General features: G+C 33.1%; 1 protein-coding gene across 4 annotated transcripts in view; it reads left to right on the forward strand.

Annotated features, from left to right (window-relative positions):
• LOC141459316 (neural cell adhesion molecule 2-like) overlaps positions 1-21084 on the forward strand; it is a 580420-nt gene that overhangs the window by 537666 nt on the left and 21670 nt on the right. For all 4 annotated transcript variants that reach the window (XM_074138236.1, XM_074138238.1, XM_074138237.1 and 1 more), the window contains exon 6: positions 18910-19061. In XM_074138236.1, the coding sequence (XP_073994337.1) occupies positions 18910-19061 (152 nt within the window). The remainder of the gene's footprint in view (positions 1-18909; positions 19062-21084) is intronic.

Below are 21084 nucleotides of genomic sequence, written 5' to 3' on the forward strand. Positions count from 1 at the left end.
GTGCACAGATCTAAAAAGGTAGAAGATATAAAGGGTTGAAAATTTTTTGGGTCATGAAATTCTGTAAATTTATGGCCGTTCTATATCTCCCACTGTGAACCACATACTAATATGGAATTTTTTTCTCTGACACACTTTGTTTTTCTCAATTATAAACTATAGTTATTTTGTGCGCAGATCTAAAAAGGTAGAAGATATAAAGGGTTGAAAATTTTTTGGGTCATGAAATTCTGTAAAATTATGTCCGTTCTATATATCCCACTATGAACCACGTATTCGTATGAAATTTTGTTCTCTTGTACACTTTGTTTTTCTCAATTATAAACTATAGTTATTTTGTGCGCAGATCTAAAAAGCTAAAAGATATAAAGGGTTGAAAATTTTTTGGGTCATGAAATTCTGTAAAATTATGGCCGTTCTATATCGCCCACTGTGAACCACATACTAATATGGAATTTTTATCTCTAACACACATTGTTTTTCTCATTTATAAACTATACTTATTTTGTGCATAGATCTAAAAAGGTAGAAGATATAAAGGGTTGAAAATTTATTGGGTCATGAAATTCTGTAAAATTATGTCCGTTCTATATATCCCACTATGAACCACGTATTCGTATGAAATTTTGTTCTCTTGTACACTTTGTTTTTCTCAATTATAAACAAAGTTATTTTGTGCACAGATGTAAAGAGGTAGAAGATATAAAGGGTTGAAAATTTTTTGGGTCATGAAATTCTGTAAAATAATGGCCGTTCTATATCTGCCACTATGAACCACGTATTCGTATGAAATTTTGTTTTCTTGTACACTTTGTTTTTCTCAATTATAAACTATAGTTATTTTGTGCACAGATCTAAAAAGCTAAAAGATATAAAGGGTTGAAAATTTTTTGGGTCATGAAATTCTGTAAAATTATGGCCGTTCTACATCTCCCACTATGAACCACGTATTCGTATGATATTTTGTTTTCTTGTACACTTTGTTTTTCTCAATTATAAACTATAGTTATTTTGTGCACAGATGTAAAGAGGTAGAAGATATAAAGGGTTGAAAATTTTTTGGGTCATGAAATTTTGTAAAATTATGGCCGTTCTATATCTCCCACTATGAACCACGTATTCGTATGAAATTTTGTTCTCTTGTACACTTTGTTTTTCTCAATTATAAACTATAGTTATTTTGTGCACAGATCTAAAAAAGTAGAAGATATAAAGGGTTCAAAATTTTTTGGGTCATGAAATTCTGTAAAATTATGGCCGTTCTATATCTGCCACTATGATCCACGTATTCGTATGAAATTTTGTTTTCTTGTACACTTTCTTTTTCTAAATTATAAACTATAGTTATTTTGTGCACAGATCTAAAAAGCTAAAAGATATAAAGGGTTGAAAATTTTTTGGGTCATGAAATTCTGTAAAATTATGGCCGTTCTATATCTCCCACTATGAACCACGTATTCGTATGAAATTTTGTTCTCTTGTACATTTTGTTTTTCTCAATTATAAACTATAGTTATTTTGTGCACAGATCTATAAAGGTAGAAGATATGAAGGGTTGTAAATTTTTTGTGTCATGAAATTCTGTAAAATTATGGCTGTTCTATATCTCCCACTATGAACCACGTATTCGTATGAAATTTTGTTCTCTGACACAATTTCTTTTTCTCAATTATAAACTATAATTATTTTGTGCACAGATGTAAAAAGGTAGAAGATATAAAGTGTTCAAAATTTTTTGGGTCATGAAATTCTGTAAAATTATGGCCGTTCTATATCTCCCACTATGAACCACGTATTCGTATGAAATTTTGTTCTCTTGTACACTTTGTTTTTCTCAATTATAAACTATAGTTATTTTGTGCACAGATCTAAAAAGGTAGAAGATATAAAGGGTTGAAAATTTTTTGGGTCATGAAATTCTGTAAAATTATGGCCGTTCTTTATCTCCCACTATGAATCACGTATTCGTATGATATTTTGTTTTCTTGTACACTTTGTTTTTCTCAATTATAAACTATGGTTATTTTGTGCACGGATGTAAAAAGGTAGAAGATATGAAGGGTTGAAAATTTTTTGGGTCATGAAATTCTGTAAAATTATGGCCGTTCTATACTCCCACTATGAACCACGTATTCGTATGAAATTTTGTTCTCTTGTACATTTTGTTTTTCTCAATTATAAACTATAGTTATTTTGTGCACAGATCTATAAAGGTAGAAGATATGAAGGGTTGTAAATTTTTTGTGTCATGAAATTCTGTAAAATTATGGCCGTTCTATATCTCCCACTATGAACCACGTATTCGTATGAAATTTTGTTCTCTGACACAATTTCTTTTTCTCAATTATAAACTATAATTATTTTGTGCACAGATGTAAAAAGGTAGAAGATATAAAGTGTTCAAAATTTTTTGGGTCATGAAATTCTGTAAAATTATGGCCGTTCTATATCTCCCACTATGAACCACGTATTCGTATGAAATTTTGTTCTCTTGTACACTTTGTTTTTCTCAATTATAAACTATAGTTGTTTTGTGCACAGATATAAAAAGCTAAAAGATATAAAGGGTTGAAAATTTTTTGGGTCATGAAATTCTGTAAAATTATGGCCGTTCTATATCGCCCACTGTGAACCACATACTAATATGGAATTTTTATCTCTAACACACATTGTTTTTCTCATTTATAAACTATACTTATTTTGTGCATAGATCTAAAAAGGTAGAAGATATAAAGGGTTGAAAATTTTTTGGGTCATGAAATTCTGTAAAATTATGTCCGTTCTATATATCCCACTATGAACCACGTATTCGTATGAAATTTTGTTCTCTTGTACACTTTGTTTTTCTCAATTATAAACTATAGTTATTTTGTGCACAGATCTGAAAAGCTAAAAGATATAAAGGGTTGAAAATTTTTTGGGTCATGAAATTCTGTAAAATTATGGCCGTTCTACATCTCCCACTATGAACCACGTATTCGTATGATATTTTGTTTTCTTGTACACTTTGTTTTTCTCAATTATAAACTATAGTTATTTTGTGCACAGATGTAAAGAGGTAGAAGATATAAAGGGTTGAAAATTTTTTGGGTCATGAAATTCTGTAAAATTATGGCCGTTCTATATCTCCCACTATGAACCACGTATTCGTATGATATTTTGTTTTCTTGTACACTTTGTTTTTCTCAATTATAAACTATAGTTATTTTGTGCACGGATGTAAAAAGGTAGAAGATATGAAGGGTTGAAAATTTTTTGGGTCATGAAATTCTGTAAAATTATGGCCGTTCTATATCTCCCACTATGAACCACGTATTCGTATGAAATTTTGTTCTCTTGTACACTTTGTTTTTCTCAATTATAAACTATAGTTATTTTGTGCACAGATCTAAAAAAGTAGAAGATATAAAGGGTTCAAAATTTTTTGGGTCATGAAATTCTGTAAAATTATGGCCGTTCTATATCTGCCACTATGAACCACGTATTCGTATGAAATTTTGTTTTCTTGTACACTTTCTTGTTTTCAATTATCAACTATAGTTATTTTGTGCACAGATCTAAAAAGCTAAAAGATATAAAGGGTTGAAAATTTTTTGGGTCATGAAATTCTGTAAAATTATGGCCGTTCTATATCTCCCACTATGAACCACGTATTCGTATGAAATTTTGTTCTCTTGTACATTTTGTTTTTCTCAATTATAAACTATAGTTATTTTGTGCACAGATCTATAAAGGTAGAAGATATGAAGGGTTGTAAATTTTTTGTGTCATGAAATTCTGTAAAATTATGGCTGTTCTATATCTCCCACTATGAACCACGTATTCGTATGAAATTTTGTTCTCTGACAGAATTTCTTTTTCTCAATTATAAACTATAATTATTTTGTGCACAGATGTAAAAAGGTAGAAGATATAAAGTGTTCAAAATTTTTTGGGTCATGAAATTCTGTAAAATTATGGCCGTTCTATATCTCCCACTATGAACCACGTATTCGTATGAAATTTTGTTCTCTTGTACACTTTGTTTTTCTCAATTATAAACTATAGTTATTTTGTGCACAGATCTAAAAAGGTAGAAGATATAAAGGGTTGAAAATTTTTTGGGTCATGAAATTCTGTAAAATTATGGCCGTTCTATATCTCCCACTATGAACCACGTATTCGTATGATATTTTGTTTTCTTGTACACTTTGTTTTTCTCAATTATAAACTATAGTTATTTTGTGCACGGATGTAAAAAGGTAGAAGATATGAAGGGTTGAAAATTTTTTGGGTCATGAAATTCTGTAAAATTATGGCCGTTCTATATCTCCCACTATGAACCACGTATTCGTATGAAATTTTGTTCTCTTGTACATTTTGTTTTTCTCAATTATAAACTATAGTTATTTTGTGCACAGATCTATAAAGGTAGAAGATATGAAGGGTTGTAAATTTTTTGTGTCATGAAATTCTGTAAAATTATGGCCGTTCTATATCTCCCACTATGAACCACGTATTCGTATGAAATTTTGTTCTCTGACACAATTTCTTTTTCTCAATTATAAACTATAATTATTTTGTGCACAGATGTAAAAAGGTAGAAGATATAAAGTGTTCAAAATTTTTTGGGTCATGAAATTCTGTAAAATTATGGCCGTTCTATATCTCCCACTATGAACCACGTATTCGTATGAAATTTTGTTCTCTTGTACACTTTGTTTTTCTCAATTATAAACTATAGTTATTTTGTGCACAGATATAAAAAGCTAAAAGATATAAAGGGTTGAAAATTTTTTGGGTCATGAAATTCTGTAAAATTATGGCCGTTCTTTATCTCCCACTATGAACCACGTATTCGTATGATATTTTGTTTTCTTGTACACTTTGTTTTTCTCAATTATAAACTATAGTTATTTTGTGCACAGATCTAAAAAGGTAGAAGATATAAAGGGTTGGAAATTTTTTGGGTCATGAAATTCTGTAAAATTATGGCCGTTCTATATCTCCCACTATGAACCACATATTGATATGGAATTTTTTTCACTGATACATTTTGTTTTTCCCAATTATAAACTATAATTATTTTGTGCACAGATGTAAAAAGGTAGAAGATATAAAGGGTTGAAAATTTTTTGGGTCATGAAATTCTGTAAAATTATGGCCGTTCTATATCGCCCACTGTGAACCACATACTAATATGGAATTTTTATCTCTAACACACATTGTTTTTCTCATTTATAAACTATACTTATTTTGTGTATAGATCTAAAAAGGTAGAAGATATAAAGGGTTGAAAATTTTTTGGGTCATGAAATTCTGTAAAATTATGTCCGTTCTATATCTCCCACTATGAACCACGTATTCGTATGAAATTTTGTTCTCTTGTACACTTTGTTTTTCTCAATTATAAACAAAGTTATTTTGTGCACAGATGTAAAGAGGTAGAATATATAAAGGGTTGAAAATTTTTTGGGTCATGAAATTCTGTAAAATAATGGCCGTTCTATATCTGCCACTATGAACCACGTATTCTTATGAAATTTTGTTTTCTTGTACACTTTGTTTTTCTCAATTATAAACTATAGTTATTTTGTGCACAGATCTAAAAAGCTAAAAGATATAAAGGGTTGAAAATTTTTTGGGTCATGAAATTCTGTAAAATTATGGCCGTTCTACATCTCCCACTATGAACCACGTATTCGTATGATATTTTGTTTTCTTGTACACTTTGTTTTTCTCAATTATAAACTATAGTTATTTTGTGCACAGATGTAAAGAGGTAGAAGATATAAAGGGTTGAAAATTTTTTTGGTCATGAAATTCTGTAAAATTATGGCCGTTCTATATCTCCCACTATGAACCACGTATTCGTATGAAATTTTGTTCTCTTGTACACTTTGTTTTTCTCAATTATAAACTATAGTTATTTTGTGCACAGATCTAAAAAAGTAGAAGATATAAAGGGTTCAAAATTTTTTGGGTCATGAAATTCTGTAAAATTATGGCCGTTCTATATCTGCCACTATGAACCACGTATTCGTATGAAATTTTGTTTTCTTGTACACTTTCTTGTTCTCAATTATCAACTATAGTTATTTTGTGCACAGATCTAAAAAGCTAAAAGATATAAAGGGTTGAAAATTTTTTGGGTCATGAAATTCTGTAAAATTATGGCCGTTCTATATCTCCCACTATGAACCACGTATTCGTATGAAATTTTGTTCTCTTGTACATTTTGTTTTTCTCAATTATAAACTATAGTTATTTTGTGCACAGATCTATAAAGGTAGAAGATATGAAGGGTTGTAAATTTTTTGTGTCATGAAATTCTGTAAAATTATGGCTGTTCTATATCTCCCACTATGAACCACGTATTCGTATGAAATTTTGTTCTCTGACACAATTTCTTTTTCTCAATTATAAACTATAATTATTTTGTGCACAGATGTAAAAAGGTAGAAGATATAAAGTGTTCAAAATTTTTTGGGTCATGAAATTCTGTAAAATTATGGCCGTTCTATATCTCCCACTATGAACCACGTATTCGTATGAAATTTTGTTCTCTTGTACACTTTGTTTTTCTCAATTATAAACTATAGTTATTTTGTGCACAGATCTAAAAAGGTAGAAGATATAAAGGGTTGAAAATTTTTTGGGTCATGAAATTCTGTAAAATTATGGCCGTTCTTTATCTCCCACTATGAATCACGTATTCGTATGATATTTTTTTTTCTTGTACACTTTGTTTTTCTCAATTATAAACTATAGTTATTTTGTGCACGGATGTAAAAAGGTAGAAGATATGAAGGGTTGAAAATTTTTTGGGTCATGAAATTCTGTAAAATTATGGCCGTTCTATATCTCCCACTATGAACCACGTATTCGTATGAAATTTTGTTCTCTTGTACATTTTGTTTTTCTCAATTATAAACTATAGTTATTTTGTGCACAGATCTATAAAGGTAGAAGATATGAAGGGTTGTAAATTTTTTGTGTCATGAAATTCTGTAAAATTATGGCCGTTCTATATCTCCCACTATGAACCACGTATTCGTATGAAATTTTGTTCTCTGACACAATTTCTTTTTCTCAATTATAAACTATAATTATTTTGTGCACAGATGTAAAAAGGTAGAAGATATAAAGTGTTCAAAATTTTTTGGGTCATGAAATTCTGTAAAATTATGGCCGTTCTATATCTCCCACTATGAACCACGTATTCGTATGAAATTTTGTTCTCTTGTACACTTTGTTTTTCTCAATTATAAACTATAGTTATTTTGTGCACAGATGTAAAGAGGTAGAAGATATAAAGCAGTGGTTCTTAACCGGTGTTCCGCGAATATGGTCCAAGTGTTCCGCAAAATTTCAATTTTAAATGTATTGAAAATTAGAAACTTAGCAAAGATACGAAAACAAAAAATTGTTTTTTTTTTTTTAATTTGAATTTAATTTTAAGATCTTGCTAAATACCGAATTTCAAATTATTTAATGTTAGTGTTCCGCGAGAAAAATATATACATATAATTGTGTTCCGCGTCTATGAAAAGGTTAAGAACCACTGGTCTAGAGACTTGTGAAGAAGTCCATGTCTACAAAAATTAACCGAAAAGTATTTATTGAAGACGCTTAGAAAAAGGGCCTCACCAAAACGTGGTTCGAACCATTGGTTGAAAAGCTATAAAAGTGGATGATTAAATTAGTTTGGTTAACGATTGAAATTGAACTAATTCAGTGATTAAAATTAAAGTTAAATTTAATTCTCAGATTTAATCATTTTTTTTTAGTTTGATTAAATTAGTTTGATTAACGATTAAATCTGAAATTTAATTGATTAAATAATGGTCATATGATTAAAATTACGATTAAATTCGCCGATTAAATTCTGATTAAAATTAAAAATAAATTTAATCAATTAAAAAATTTAATCAATTAAATTTAGAATTTATATTTTTTTTTAATCAGTGCCCAACTCTGCTTTATAACTGGTATTACTAGCAATTTCTTAGTGATAGTAATTATTGAGATATAGAAGGTTTAATTTATGTGGCTTTGCTAATCGTTTCGCTATCGGAAAATCTATCCAAAAGGTACAAGAAGCTCTTTAACAAAACCTTTACAGTTTAGAATGTTAGGCATGAGGGTTGATTAAACGCTAAGAGGTACACAAATCAGCAAGTACCCAACATTTTATTAATACTTCATTGATATCATTTGAGTATTTTTGCTGCATTAACTTTTTAATAATATTTTTTAGATCTTATTAGACGTCAGAGACTCTTATGCTGGTCAGTTTATTCAATATAACTTTTGTGTTATACTAATGATAAAATGTACATTTCATCTTCATAAATAAATAGGAACTTGATTTTAACACTATTCCAAATTATTCTTCTGATTTATCTTTAAGTTGCTCTTTTTTATTCCTTCGGTAATCATATACTCATGCTCACTAAAATAGAGAAAGACAATTGTGTGGTTACTGTTGAAATATGATTCACGGAGTTAAAACAAAATTTGAATCTTCAATTCGTCAAACAGAAGTATTCGAGAGAACAAATAACACACAGTTAATAACAAGTAAATTATTCAACAATAATTATTGACTTCTCTATTGTAATATACTGTAGTCCCTTTAATTGAGTACTTGTAGTAAAATACTTTAATAATTTATTGGCTGCTCTAAAAATATGCATATCTTTATCTACTTTATATTACACATACTCCTGGATAGTAGTGAAGGAAACAATATTGTTTAATATTAACCCAGATAATTATTACCTATTCTTATTATCGCTTGACATAATGTACATTAAGTAACAATCACATTAATCAAGGAATGAACTTAAACCGACGATTTCTATTTAAAAAATAAATTAATAAAATAAATAAACAAAATCATAGAAATATATTGTAAGCATTTTTTTAAAAAAGTTTTTGAAACCTTTAACCTCACAATTACTTTTATTTTTTATAACGTTTTTCTTGATTTGACTGTTATAGACACCTTAATAGATATTGCAGTCAATCTATGTTAAATGGTGTGCTACTTGAACAAATCTTTTGAATATGAAAATAGCCAGCAGTATGGTCTGTGTCGTCTAATAAATTCTTTACACAGTAAAATTACTCAAATGAATTTAATGAAGTGTTAATGAAATAATGGGTACTTGCTGACTTGTGTACCTTTTGGCGTTTAATCAACCCTTATACTTAACTTTTTAAACTGTAAGTTTAAAGTAACCGGAAGTAACGAGGTATTAAAGTCATATATCTTAGAAGTACAAATTCTAAGTTTCAAGAAATGTAATTAAATTAACTGAGAGAAAGTCTAATGTGTACACACCAGATTTTTTAAATGTCTGCTTATGTTTGAAAGTTTAGGTAAGTTGTAAAAGTTAAATAGTACTCATACATTTACTAACTTGTTAACAGAGTAGGGCAAGCATTGTAGCTTGATTAGCTACAACCCTCTCACAGTAATAATACAATTAACAAACCGGGCAATGATATGAAAATGTTGGCAAAGTTTTTAAGAAGATAAGATTTTGTACATCGTAAAGGGTTGAAAAGAGTTTTCAGCTGCAAGTTTTAGACCTCTTGCACAATTCATATAAGTGGTTTAATGTGGCAGGGAGGTGAGTTGGCCGCGGTGCGGTTTGTATAGCCCTAGACCTACATATTCATGCAATTTTAGATATGGTATTTACAAAACTGGGTGGTCCGAATGTGGTCTGCCCCGTTGCAGACTGTACAGTAGTATGCAAATCAAGTCATTTGTAATTCCATGCAGACAAAGAAGCAAGGCCCGCTCAACTGGGTCGGGGTTGGCAGAAACAGTGAACTTCGAGACAGACGTCAGGTGGCCCCTTCTGTTTCCAATCCTTCAACATATTTCCCCCTATTCATTGAAAACAAGACTCGGGTCTTGACTCTGGTCAAGGTCCGGTCGATCGCGGGTCTCCAAAAAACCAACAAATTTTCTGGACTTCAGTTTTGGTGTCTCAAGCTCTGTTACGCACCGACACTTTCTGCACCCCTAGATTATTTGGTGACATTATTTCCAACCTAAATACCCTTAAAACCTAAAGTAACATTCCGTTTTTTAAGAAACCGAAAAAGTTGTTTTTACAAATTGAGTGAGTTTTCCGACAGAACTCAAAAATAGTTGATAGCTCTAAATTTGATAGTGTGAGTGTTTTATTTACTTATTTATTTTTATTTAAACATGCACCACATACATGCAATTTGTAACTTTGATCAATTGAATAATGGGTGGTGAAGTAGATCGCGTCCTCGTCGTCCCCCTGGAAACGCAAATTTTGCGGCTAAACGGTCTGCGCTGAAGGCCATTAACGAGTGTCCGGCATTAATGGCATGACTACTCCATATGAGAAATATTGGGCTGCCAGACAAAAAATGGCTTAACGCCTTTGTCGCGGGATAGGACAAAAACATTAATTGAATAACATAATATTGTACTGAATTGTGGAATTAAAATGAAAATGAGATCTTACTAATTTAGGCCACTCACAATACTAAACATATAATTAAATAAATTAAATTTACTCAAATCATAAAAGGTCAAAATAAATGTTTCAAAAAAATGCACAAATCTGTTGTAAATTTTCAGATTTAACTAAAATTTTATGTGTGTTTTTGACATCAGTCATTGACTTTTCAGCACAGTAAACATCATAAAGTATTATTACTTGGTATTTATACACCAAATTTATAATCAAACTGTCCAATAATGTTTGGTTTCCCTACAGATCTAAAGAAGTATTGACCAACACTGATAATTATTGACAATGAAAGAAGTGCTGCGGCCCCTGAATAATTTTATAATTAAAGCTCAGAGGTTAACGCTCTTGATTCCCTCGCATCCAGGTTTTGAATCCCGCTTGTTGTTAAATTTTTCTCTTCCTAGAAGCCTGTTATTGCATACTATCCAGAAATGGGCATTGTAACGAGAGAACTTTGCCTAGAGGCTAGTGGTGAAATGAAAAAGACTCCGGACACCAATGACCTGAGATGTTGACGCGTCTTAATTAAAAAAACAATAAGATACTCGTATAAAGAACTATTACAATCACATCTCATGGTTTTAAATATGTTAGTGACTATCGTGACGCAGAGATTGTGACGGTGGCCCCTAGTGGGAGGCTATAAAGCCATAAGCGTTGCACTTCCTTAAAAAGCCTCCAAATTATTTTTTTAGAAAACCATTTTCCATAGTTTTTTCGAGAAAATCGCTAGAGAATGAGGACAAGTTCCGATGGTATAAGAAGTCTCAAAAGCAATACCAGAAGAGACAATAGGTTCAAGTTTAGGCTTCAGGTAGATTTTGTTTTTGAGGTATGTTGACTTCAGTAAATACCACACACAACCTTTTTTCGAACTCAGGGGACATCTTTTTCAGGTAAAAACTCGATTTCGGGAATTTGAAGCGATGGCACACTTCCTCTTAAAATCTTTTGCGAATGATACGAGTTTCACATTAGTTGGTTTCGAGTTTGCCCGTCCAGAGAGTAAGTGAGCTGTTTGTAGTTAAAGCTTTCAGTCCCAAGTAATTCACTGCACCCACTACTCCAGCATCAACCAGCGATCTTAACATTATTTGTAGACTCGAGTGCTTTTGCCTAGCATTCAGCCTCCAGTGCGGATGTAAACACGACCTCTTCATTTATTCCCTTTCTTGCAAACCACTTTATTCTGGCAAAGAAATACTTCTTTAATCCTTAATTTCATTTCCTTGCCACTAATACACAGGACAGTTTGTTGGTTTGTTTTTACTGTCCAGGCGTTCCTTTTGTACATAATCTCAATCTTTGTGAGCATTGCAATCGTGCGAATTTCGGATTTAAACTTTTTTTCGTATAACATATTTTGTAGTGCGTCAGAACGAAAAAATGGTTTTTAATAGATTAATTTTTTCTGGCAAGAGTAATGCCAGGGAATTTATAGATACATTTTCAATAATTAAGTTTGCAGGTATATCTGAAACTATTCAAATTTACGCACTAATTACAGCTAAAAATGCTATTACAATATGATGGAAAGTAAATACACTAACGAAACTGTAACTAACAAAACTAACTGAAACTAATACTAACCATAACTTATAAACAAAATAAATAAAACGATTAAATCCCCGTTCGTAATTGGTTAGTTTAAATATTATTTTTTAGGAATAACGATAAATTGTCGCACAATGTTCTCGCACCATTCAATAATAATCATTTATTGGCCACGATACGCCACATTTCTATGATGAACTACGTACGTCAGGGGCTATCTCTTACTCACACTCTCTCGCAGAGCGCAGTGAAAGATAAGTCGCCATGTTTGAGAGGTCTAACAGTCACTGAGATAAAGGGTCAGCTATAATATCAAATCTAGGCAAGTAGAATCGGTAAATGGATTGGGCACTTACAGCCTGAGTTACATAGAAGTACAGTCCAGACAGAGGGCTTGTTCGGCGACTAACTATCCTGGGCAGTGCCCTTTCACTGCTAGCTATTCACACTTTCTTTAGTCAGTACGGATTTAATGTTTAATCGATATAATTTCATTTACGACTCCTCCTAATTTAAATCCTGTTAGATTCAAGTAACGTCTCCAACCACTCTGCTAACATATGGCGTTCTCAGAATCTTTCCCTTAGATTTCCTACCGAGATGGACAAAGAATGCTATCCTTATCTGCTTGCTATACTTAGTCCTATGTTTTTAAACTGTTTCTGGACCTTATCCACAACAAGATATAATAGATATGTAAAAAAAAGGATGGATTCTGTGTCAATTAAATTAAACAATTCCAAGACAATGATTTTCAGAAAAGGCACCAGTTCTGCGCCAAAGGAAAAATGACACTTATTAGGTTGTAAATACCTGGGAATTAAAAAAAAAGTTCAAATAGTATTGTTAAATAGTTTAAGACATTAATAATAATAATAATAATAATAATTTAGGATAGGAACAGTTGAGTACGTACATTGGATTCTCATGCGGAGATCACGGGTTCGAATCCAGCCGCCTGCAATTAGATTTTCTCACCCTAGAAACTTTTACTGCTCAAGTACCTTAAAAATAATGATGGCTGAAAGATTAAATTTTACACTAGATCCTATTTAATGTTTATTGGCCCTTTTCATCCTGACGATTGTTATTGCCCGGCACGCGGATGGAAGAATCAAGTACAGTGATTTAGAAAATATAAACTTTATCTCACAAAAGTGGGTGTAAGTAAAACTAAAACAAAAAAACGGATTCTAAACAAAAATAAAAAAACTCCATTAGAATTATTTGCTAATGGCAGCAAAAGCAAATATTTAAAGTAAACCAAAGAGCAAACTTGAACTGAGCGGCAAATCGTTGATTGATTCTGCGCCAGACCTTATATACACTTTTATATTCATGAGTTGCTAATTTCAAAGTTGAATCGCCAAGTGGATTACTTACATTTAGAGGGTTTAAAAAGGCGGAAACACCAATCTGTTAGAACTACCCTCCGCTGGGCTACTTTTAAATTTTTAATCTTTAATCATTTATTTAGTATTCCAATTTTCTCTTTCCAGATTGCAGGAAATTATCATTTGAGTTTCATATTCATCATTCACTTTCTCTTTCTCCCTACAAAAGAGGAAATATATCGAATTTGAGATCCCTCGAGAAATACATGTTTTGAAACTTGCTGAACAAGAAGAAAGTTGCTTCAAATTTAGATTGATAGCAAAAAAAAATCATATTAAAAAAGATTAAGTCACGTTTGCTCTGTCTCCAGTCAGTCTGCATCCACAGAAAGCTTTTTGATAGGCTGTTCTGTCACGTTTTGCCTTTTAGAGAGTCAGTTAATTCCTCTAAACTTGCTTAACTTATTTTTATAGTATTTTTTATAATTTTGCGATATTAGGATTTGTTAAAGAAATTCGTTAACGTATAGAGTTTCCTATTCTGGGTTAGGTTTTACTATCTGTACCATTTTTTCTATCAATTTGAACTTGAACTAGTGACTGCCACTGGATATAAAGTAGGTTCGTAAATGATCAAATACGCTAAACTGATAACTAATTTATTACACAGCACAGTAAATAATATTTACTAATAACACGAATATATATATATGTATTTTTTTAAACCTTTATTGATAAATTCGCAACTGCGTAATAAATACATTGACGCAACAAGCAGATGTGACAAACGTAAAATGCAGCATAAATATTAAATAGAAACAAAAATAAAATTAATTAAAAACAAAACAAAATAAAATCACTGGAAGGGAAGGGAATGAAGACCATCCAGCGATGAACATCATGAGTCGGTTAAAGTAAAATACCAAGTGGATTGAATACGCAGGATGCCTTGTTTGTCTCTCGACCAGGTGAGCGCAAAGCCATGGGCGCCTCAGTCTGCGAGGAGGATTTGACTGGAAGTTAGTGCAGGACAAGTTGCTGTTTAAGGGATTATGATGTAGGTAATGTTTGGAGTGGAATTTGATTTAGCGGGACTGGGCAAGGTCAGAAACAATTGGGATTCGCAGGTCTATGTGGATTGCTCACCTAGAAGGGTGCGTCAGTGATGGTTGGAAGGATTTTTGACTGGAGGGTTAGGATCCTTTTTTAGGTTCTAACACTTAGCTGTTCCGTACAGCTCAAGTCCGTAGGTCCAGATGGGAGCGAGTAGGGCTGTGTACAGTCGTTTCTTGTTTGTAAGAGTCAGTCGAATATTTACTGAACCAATTCACGAAAGTCACAACAGTTCACTTTTACTCGCTTGTAACTTCACTTCAAAAGTTCACAATATGGCCTACTGCTCTGGAGCCGCTCTTTCGCTTTTTATACTGTCATAGAATGTTCTGGAATCCTCGAGAAGCAGAGGTTCCCAACCTCTTTTTTGCCACGTACTCCTAAAGAAATTTCACTCGAACCTCACTCCCTCTGAAATTTTGCTCAAGGATAAATGTAACAAAAAAAAATCAAACACATGGCGTATATAACAAAGAAAATATACTTTACAAAAAAAGCTTAATGTAAATGTTAATCATGAAAAATAAAAATATGAAAAATATTTGAATAATATCCTATTATTTACCAGGACTTTTCTCGATTATAGAATAATGTCCCATAGAATATCGTCTCTAGGTTGGGAACCCCGCTCTAGAAGCTTACAGTATATGCTAGACAAACACTACGTTACATTACTCAGTGTGTAGCGTTCCAGATCATTCTAGTTGGTCCTAGCCTATCTGTGCTAGTTCATCCTAGTGGTTCCCTAACAAACTAGAAGTTCTCATATTTCTTCAACAGATGGCGCTAAAGCCACTTCGTTGCAATACTTTATACTTAGCCTTGGGGCAATACTTTTTGTTAACCCCTTTTAGTTCAATAATATTATTTTTAGTAATCATCAATAGTGTGTAATCCAGCTAAATATTGAGTAAGTACACCCAACGTAAGATTTTAGTAACAGAAGCAAGAACAGTATCAAAATCCGATACCAAGTTTGAGCTATCTGAAATTTTGTGTTTTTGAAATATACTCAAACTCCTTCCGCTTACTAGAGGTAAGAGAATGTTAGCAAAAAGAAGGTTAGAAAATAATGGGGGGCTAAAAGGTATTGGTGAGCCCAGAACATGGTTCAGTGGACCTAATAAAAGTTTGTAACAATTGCAGTACAAGTTTCATAATAAGGGCTTCCACCTACGAATGTTGCCTGCTCGGCAGTGTTTAACTTTGGAACACCCTTATGGCCAGCATCTCGACTATCCTTGCTTGTTTATTTCAGTCCAAGGCGAGGAAATCTCAGCGAGAATTCACCTCTTCTAGATATACAGTACACACAAATATGGTATTATTTGCGCTTAAATACTTGTACTAACTCCAGTAACAGATCTCTTAAATACCAAACAACACAACCATGACTACTTATTTTTATTTTTTTTCATCCATTTGTTCCTTTTTTTAGATCAGCACATGGGATGATCCTTTTGCTAAGATCCAAGGTATTTTCCCACTAATCCCATTGGCGATTTCATCTCTTCAGTGATCACAGTGAGGATTGACTGTTTTACAAGAACAGTAAGTTCAAGAAATATCTCCACGGAATAACTAGTGTGGAGATTACGTCTAAGCAGAAGTTCCTCAGAGCTTTCACCTCGAGCAATGGCTCTTCCTCATCATCATAAATGACCTTCTCTTGAATATCTGATGCTAAAGTGCTTGCTTACGCCGATCACTTGAACTTAAAAGTTTATAGTTTTCCATTTACCGAACCTGCTTTTTGGATAAGTGCATTATTTTAATGGAAATTGTGTGGATCTTTGAAGATAACTGGTAGTTCGTTACTCATCCCTATTATTAAAAAAAGATGAAATCGACTTAGCCATTTCTTGTGCAGAACCAAACATTGCTTTTATTTACATTTTTGCTACTGATGTGAAATGGAGACTTGCCTCATCTGCAGTAAAAAAACTGGCGTAAAAAATCAGTTGGACCCTTTTAAACGTTCCAGACTTTGCTGCGAAATACGAATTCGCATTGTTTTTTGTTAGTGTTTCACACTAATTATTATTAGAATTATCTTGCAATAATCTACCTTATGTTTAACTTTTGATACAAAATGTACCATACTCTTTCTTCTGATTTGCCTCATACACCTTCAACCTATTGTCTGATTTCTAATACCACATGGTGTATCTACTCTTAGTTTTTTATTTTTGGTTGCAATTTTATTCTGGGACATCCGAGATGCTCCGAGAAAGTATTGAGGGCGGAATTTTGGGACGAGCCAGTTTAAATGGTATGACTGGGTGATGTGCGCCACCCTCGGGATCTCGAAGATAAAAGGTAGCAAACTATTCTACAAATGTTTTGAAGAAAAAAAATGTCATCGAATCATTCGGGTCTTCATTCCGTGCGACCATGTTTCATTTCAGCCATCCTCTCTGAACTAGTAAAAAATAGGATGGACTTCATTATAAATTCATTTTGGATGAATTTCCACACCGTAACACCGTCAAAGATGATTTTATGAAGTCACAATTTTCCATTTTACACATTTCATCAAAAAAACACACAACACGACTACTTTAAAAAGTTATATAAAAAAAATTATTTAACAACCCGATGGCATTCACATTATACCGACGTAACAAACTTAACGGCAACTCCGAGCATGGCTGATAACTTGCCACCTTTTCCTAGTAGCCTGCTTATTTCACAACTACCACTGCAACTAGCCGATCCACTGCCTGCAACTCTTGGCGCGCCAGGTAGGCTAGGCCAGGGATTCCTACTCACCCATGCCTAGAATAGGAGGAGGCTTGCCCATTTCTTGGTCAGCCATTAAATAAGTATTTTGTCCTGCTATAAATGATGGCTGTTTCGTTAAATGTTTTTACTGAGCGTTTAGAATCAAAACAAATAAATTATATATATATATATATATATATAAAGTAGAAAGTACTCACATAAAGTGCAGCGAGGATATATATTTGTAGTTTGGGGCCAAATCGGTGAGCCTACGACCGACGGGGGGTTTGTGATATAATATTTGTGGTCAACTGGTGTGGAGAATTTATTGGGGCTAATATGTGTTTGGGAAACATTACCGCAAGTTGGAGCAGGTTGCTGGGCTACAAGCTCCTCGCAGTAAATATTCCACGGCCTACAACATTAATAGCGGGCCCATCTCTACACCTAATTGTTAGCTAGTTCTCTGTCTTTACATCTTTTTTATTCCTGTCTTTATTTTCTTTTTCACTATTATGTTCTCCTGCCCTTTGTGAAGAGGAAGTATTTTGTTTTGGTGCATACTTTGGAGTTTGAGTTTTGACTTGGAATGATATGTTTTGAGGGCTCTTTAACGAAAAGCTCTTTGCAAATAAGTCTGTGGTGTATGTAAGTATGAATTCCTATACACCCAAAAACAGGGAATCGCAGTGATATTTAGTTTAGGCGCCATGATGGGAACTCGACAATGTGCTTTTGGACAATAATTTAGTTTTACACCTCTTACTTTCAACCTGAAAAGATACCTCCTTCAGAACGGAGGTTACATTTGTGTAAAAAGGTGGAAAAGAAATCCACTGAAGCGTTAGCTGTAGAAATCCTAAACATAATTATGGTTCTCGTCTCGCTTTTTGAGAAAAAATATTGCACTGAAGCTCGATAAGCAAATTGATTTCATTAATACAAATAAAAACTGAAATTGCCAATAATTTGTTTCCGCTTTAGATTGCTGAATTAGTTACCACAAAAAAAGAAGATGATGAAAGTGTGAACTTTCTTTACTCTAAAATTTTAATTTTATCTTTAGTTTATCTTGATGTTTTGGCTATTTTTATTTAAGAAAGTTCCAATAAATTTCTAAGAACTTTGTAGACACTCTACTTACATGTAGTTCTATTTCTTTAAATTGCGTTATTGTTCAAGAAAAACTAAGCGGGTTCTGAAGAAAGAGCCTAATCGAGTTTTTCTTTAAAGTGCCTTTTATTGTACGTCTCTTAACACAAGTATAACATTTATGAGTATGAAATGCCTAATAGTGAAAATTCGGCGTTTGTGGACACCGTAGGAAGAGCAACTGTGCAGAATGACTTTTAACTGTTATTTTCTAGGCAGTTGACAAAGGACAACATTTGTACTTGAATGTAAAAAATGTTGGGCATATCAGTTTGGTTTCGAACTATTTCACGAAGAGTATTGACTTAAGTAGGGTTTTGGAAGAGCAGGGCGTAACACTTCTTTTGCAGTATTGCTTTTCTGTTGTGTACGATTGTAATTTAGTATTATAATAAAGTTAAGTATTTTTTAAGTACAAATTATAATTATAAGTTTCTAGAACAGTTTGCTATGTAAATTGCGATAAAAGCAAGTCTTGTGAGTGCAGACATCAGATTTTTTTTAATGATGTCTTAATTTTACAGTAAGACCTGTTTGGGTTAAACTCCTGGGCGAAAATCGGCCTCTATCTAGTGAAAACACGTACGAAATCAGCTGCGAAGTTGTTGGTGCTAGACCTCAGCCGTTGATTACCTGGTGGAAAGGATCTGTCCAGCTCAGGAATACAAAAGAGAGGGTAAGAGTTTTGCTTTAGTATCTCTAGCAACCAAAAGCTCATTGTTTTCGTGAAGACTAGACGGGATCATCGGGTCCGTGTACCTGAAGCGACAATCTTTCCCAGAAGCAGTTTGACAGTCTGCCTGTAACATCCTAAAATCTCCTTGCGCTCCAACTTCTCCAAGCTTCCTTGACAAATCTCACCCAACACATTAAACTTAATGTTAGAGAAAGGGGTACACTATTTTCTAGCAATTCTTAGTTACAGATTCTACAGAAACTTTGATTGGACTTTGATTCAAAAACTTGTAACTTGATACACTTCTTGCAATAATTGGTCGAGTCTCGTTTTTCCAAGTTTGAGTTTTTGATGCATGAAAATGGCCAGCATAAGGGTCTGTGACATCTAATACATTCTAAAAAATATGATACTAGAAGTATGAATGAAATGTTGGGTACTTGCTGATTTGTGTGTGTACCTTTTGGCGTTAAATCAATCCTTATACTTAACTTTTAAAACTGTAAGTTTTTGTTAAGGAGATTTTTATACTTTTTGGATAGGTTTTTCTTTTGGTTCCTTGGTTGAAACAAATTTATACATCCAATGATTTTTTAAATATATGGGTATGGGAATAATTAGTTGGAAGATCTAGGATGAAAAAAAAAAATTGACACAAGTTATGGGGGAATGGTAACAAGTTGGTCAGAAGAAGACGGAGAGTGGAGAAATGTTGTGGAATTAAGTGATGAACAACCCATTAAGAGGGATAATGGAAGCAAATTGCAATTACCGGTAGCAATAAGAGCAATAAGATAAATTTTGATAACACTACTTCCTCTTAAGGGATGTAAGAGAAATCAAGTTGAGATCACAATAACTTCTAAAGGAGGGAAAGAAAACTGATTTGCAATTACAGTTCTCCGTAAACAGGCAAAGAGAATTTAAACTGCGAATTTAATACGGCAAATACTTCCCTTAGTAAGGGTAAGAGCAGGATGACACTTAAATGCCACGTATTCTAAATGCTTCTTCTTGCCTAATTTGGTTAAAGACGGGCGAATTTCAGAGTTATTATTAATAACCGTTTAAAAGGGGGCTTTTTTGCGTGGGGCAAACTCCCCTCCTATGTACATCAGCGAGACCCCCAAAAGCCGTATCTACCGTACCTAAAATTTCAAATTGAAGGACAATTCTTTCATTAAAACCAGTTCATACGTCGATAATTTGAACGATTGCAGAACTTCCTCTTAGTAGGTCTAAGAGCATAGTGGAACTTTAGGGTAACGTAGGGTAGCTTTATCCGCTTCTTCGTGCTAAATTTTAGCAAAATCGGACTAAGCGTTGTAGAAATATTAATAATACTTTTAGAGAGGGCCTGACCTGCGTGAGGTAAACTCCTCTCCAAAAGATATACAGCGTCGAGACCTCTAAAAATGCAATTCTACAACACTTTTTGAACCAAATAACGCTTCATTGAATAAAGTAGGTTCACGTAACGATAATTTTAAATGATTGCAAAACTTCCACTAGTAGGCGTAAGAGCAGAACGTCGCTTTAATGTTATGTAGGGGAGCCCTAAACCTTTCATCCCTCTAAATTTCATCACAATTGGATTAAGTTTTACTGAGTTATTAGTAATAATAATTTTTGGAGGGGGCCTCAAATACATGGGGCTTACTCCTCTCCCATTCTATGTAAAGCGTCGAGACCCCCAAAAGCCAAAGGGAGGGTTATTTCTACAGCAGGCTGTGGTTATCTCAATCTGCCGACTTCCCGCTCTGCCTAGAGCTTCAGACGTTGTAGCACCTACTTAAAATTCTTAAAGCCTTTAGCTTGTGCCCGTCTTTTTAGTAACATCTAGCGGGGGCGCTGCCTATTCCCACCGCCATTTTTAGAACTACCGTAGGGAAACCTAGATGGATGCTGCAGGTCAAGTGGTCTCGTCTCACAAGAGAGGGGATAGAACTGTTCGATCGCAGTGCAACATTTTTCGTCAACAAAAACTAAATAAAATCTTTTGGTATTGAAAAACTTCATTTAA

Source organism: Rhodnius prolixus, unplaced genomic scaffold, assembly GCF_049639745.1.
Source record: "Rhodnius prolixus isolate KJV_2025 unplaced genomic scaffold, Rpr scaffold_11, whole genome shotgun sequence".
Taxonomy (NCBI): domain Eukaryota; kingdom Metazoa; phylum Arthropoda; class Insecta; order Hemiptera; family Reduviidae; genus Rhodnius; species Rhodnius prolixus.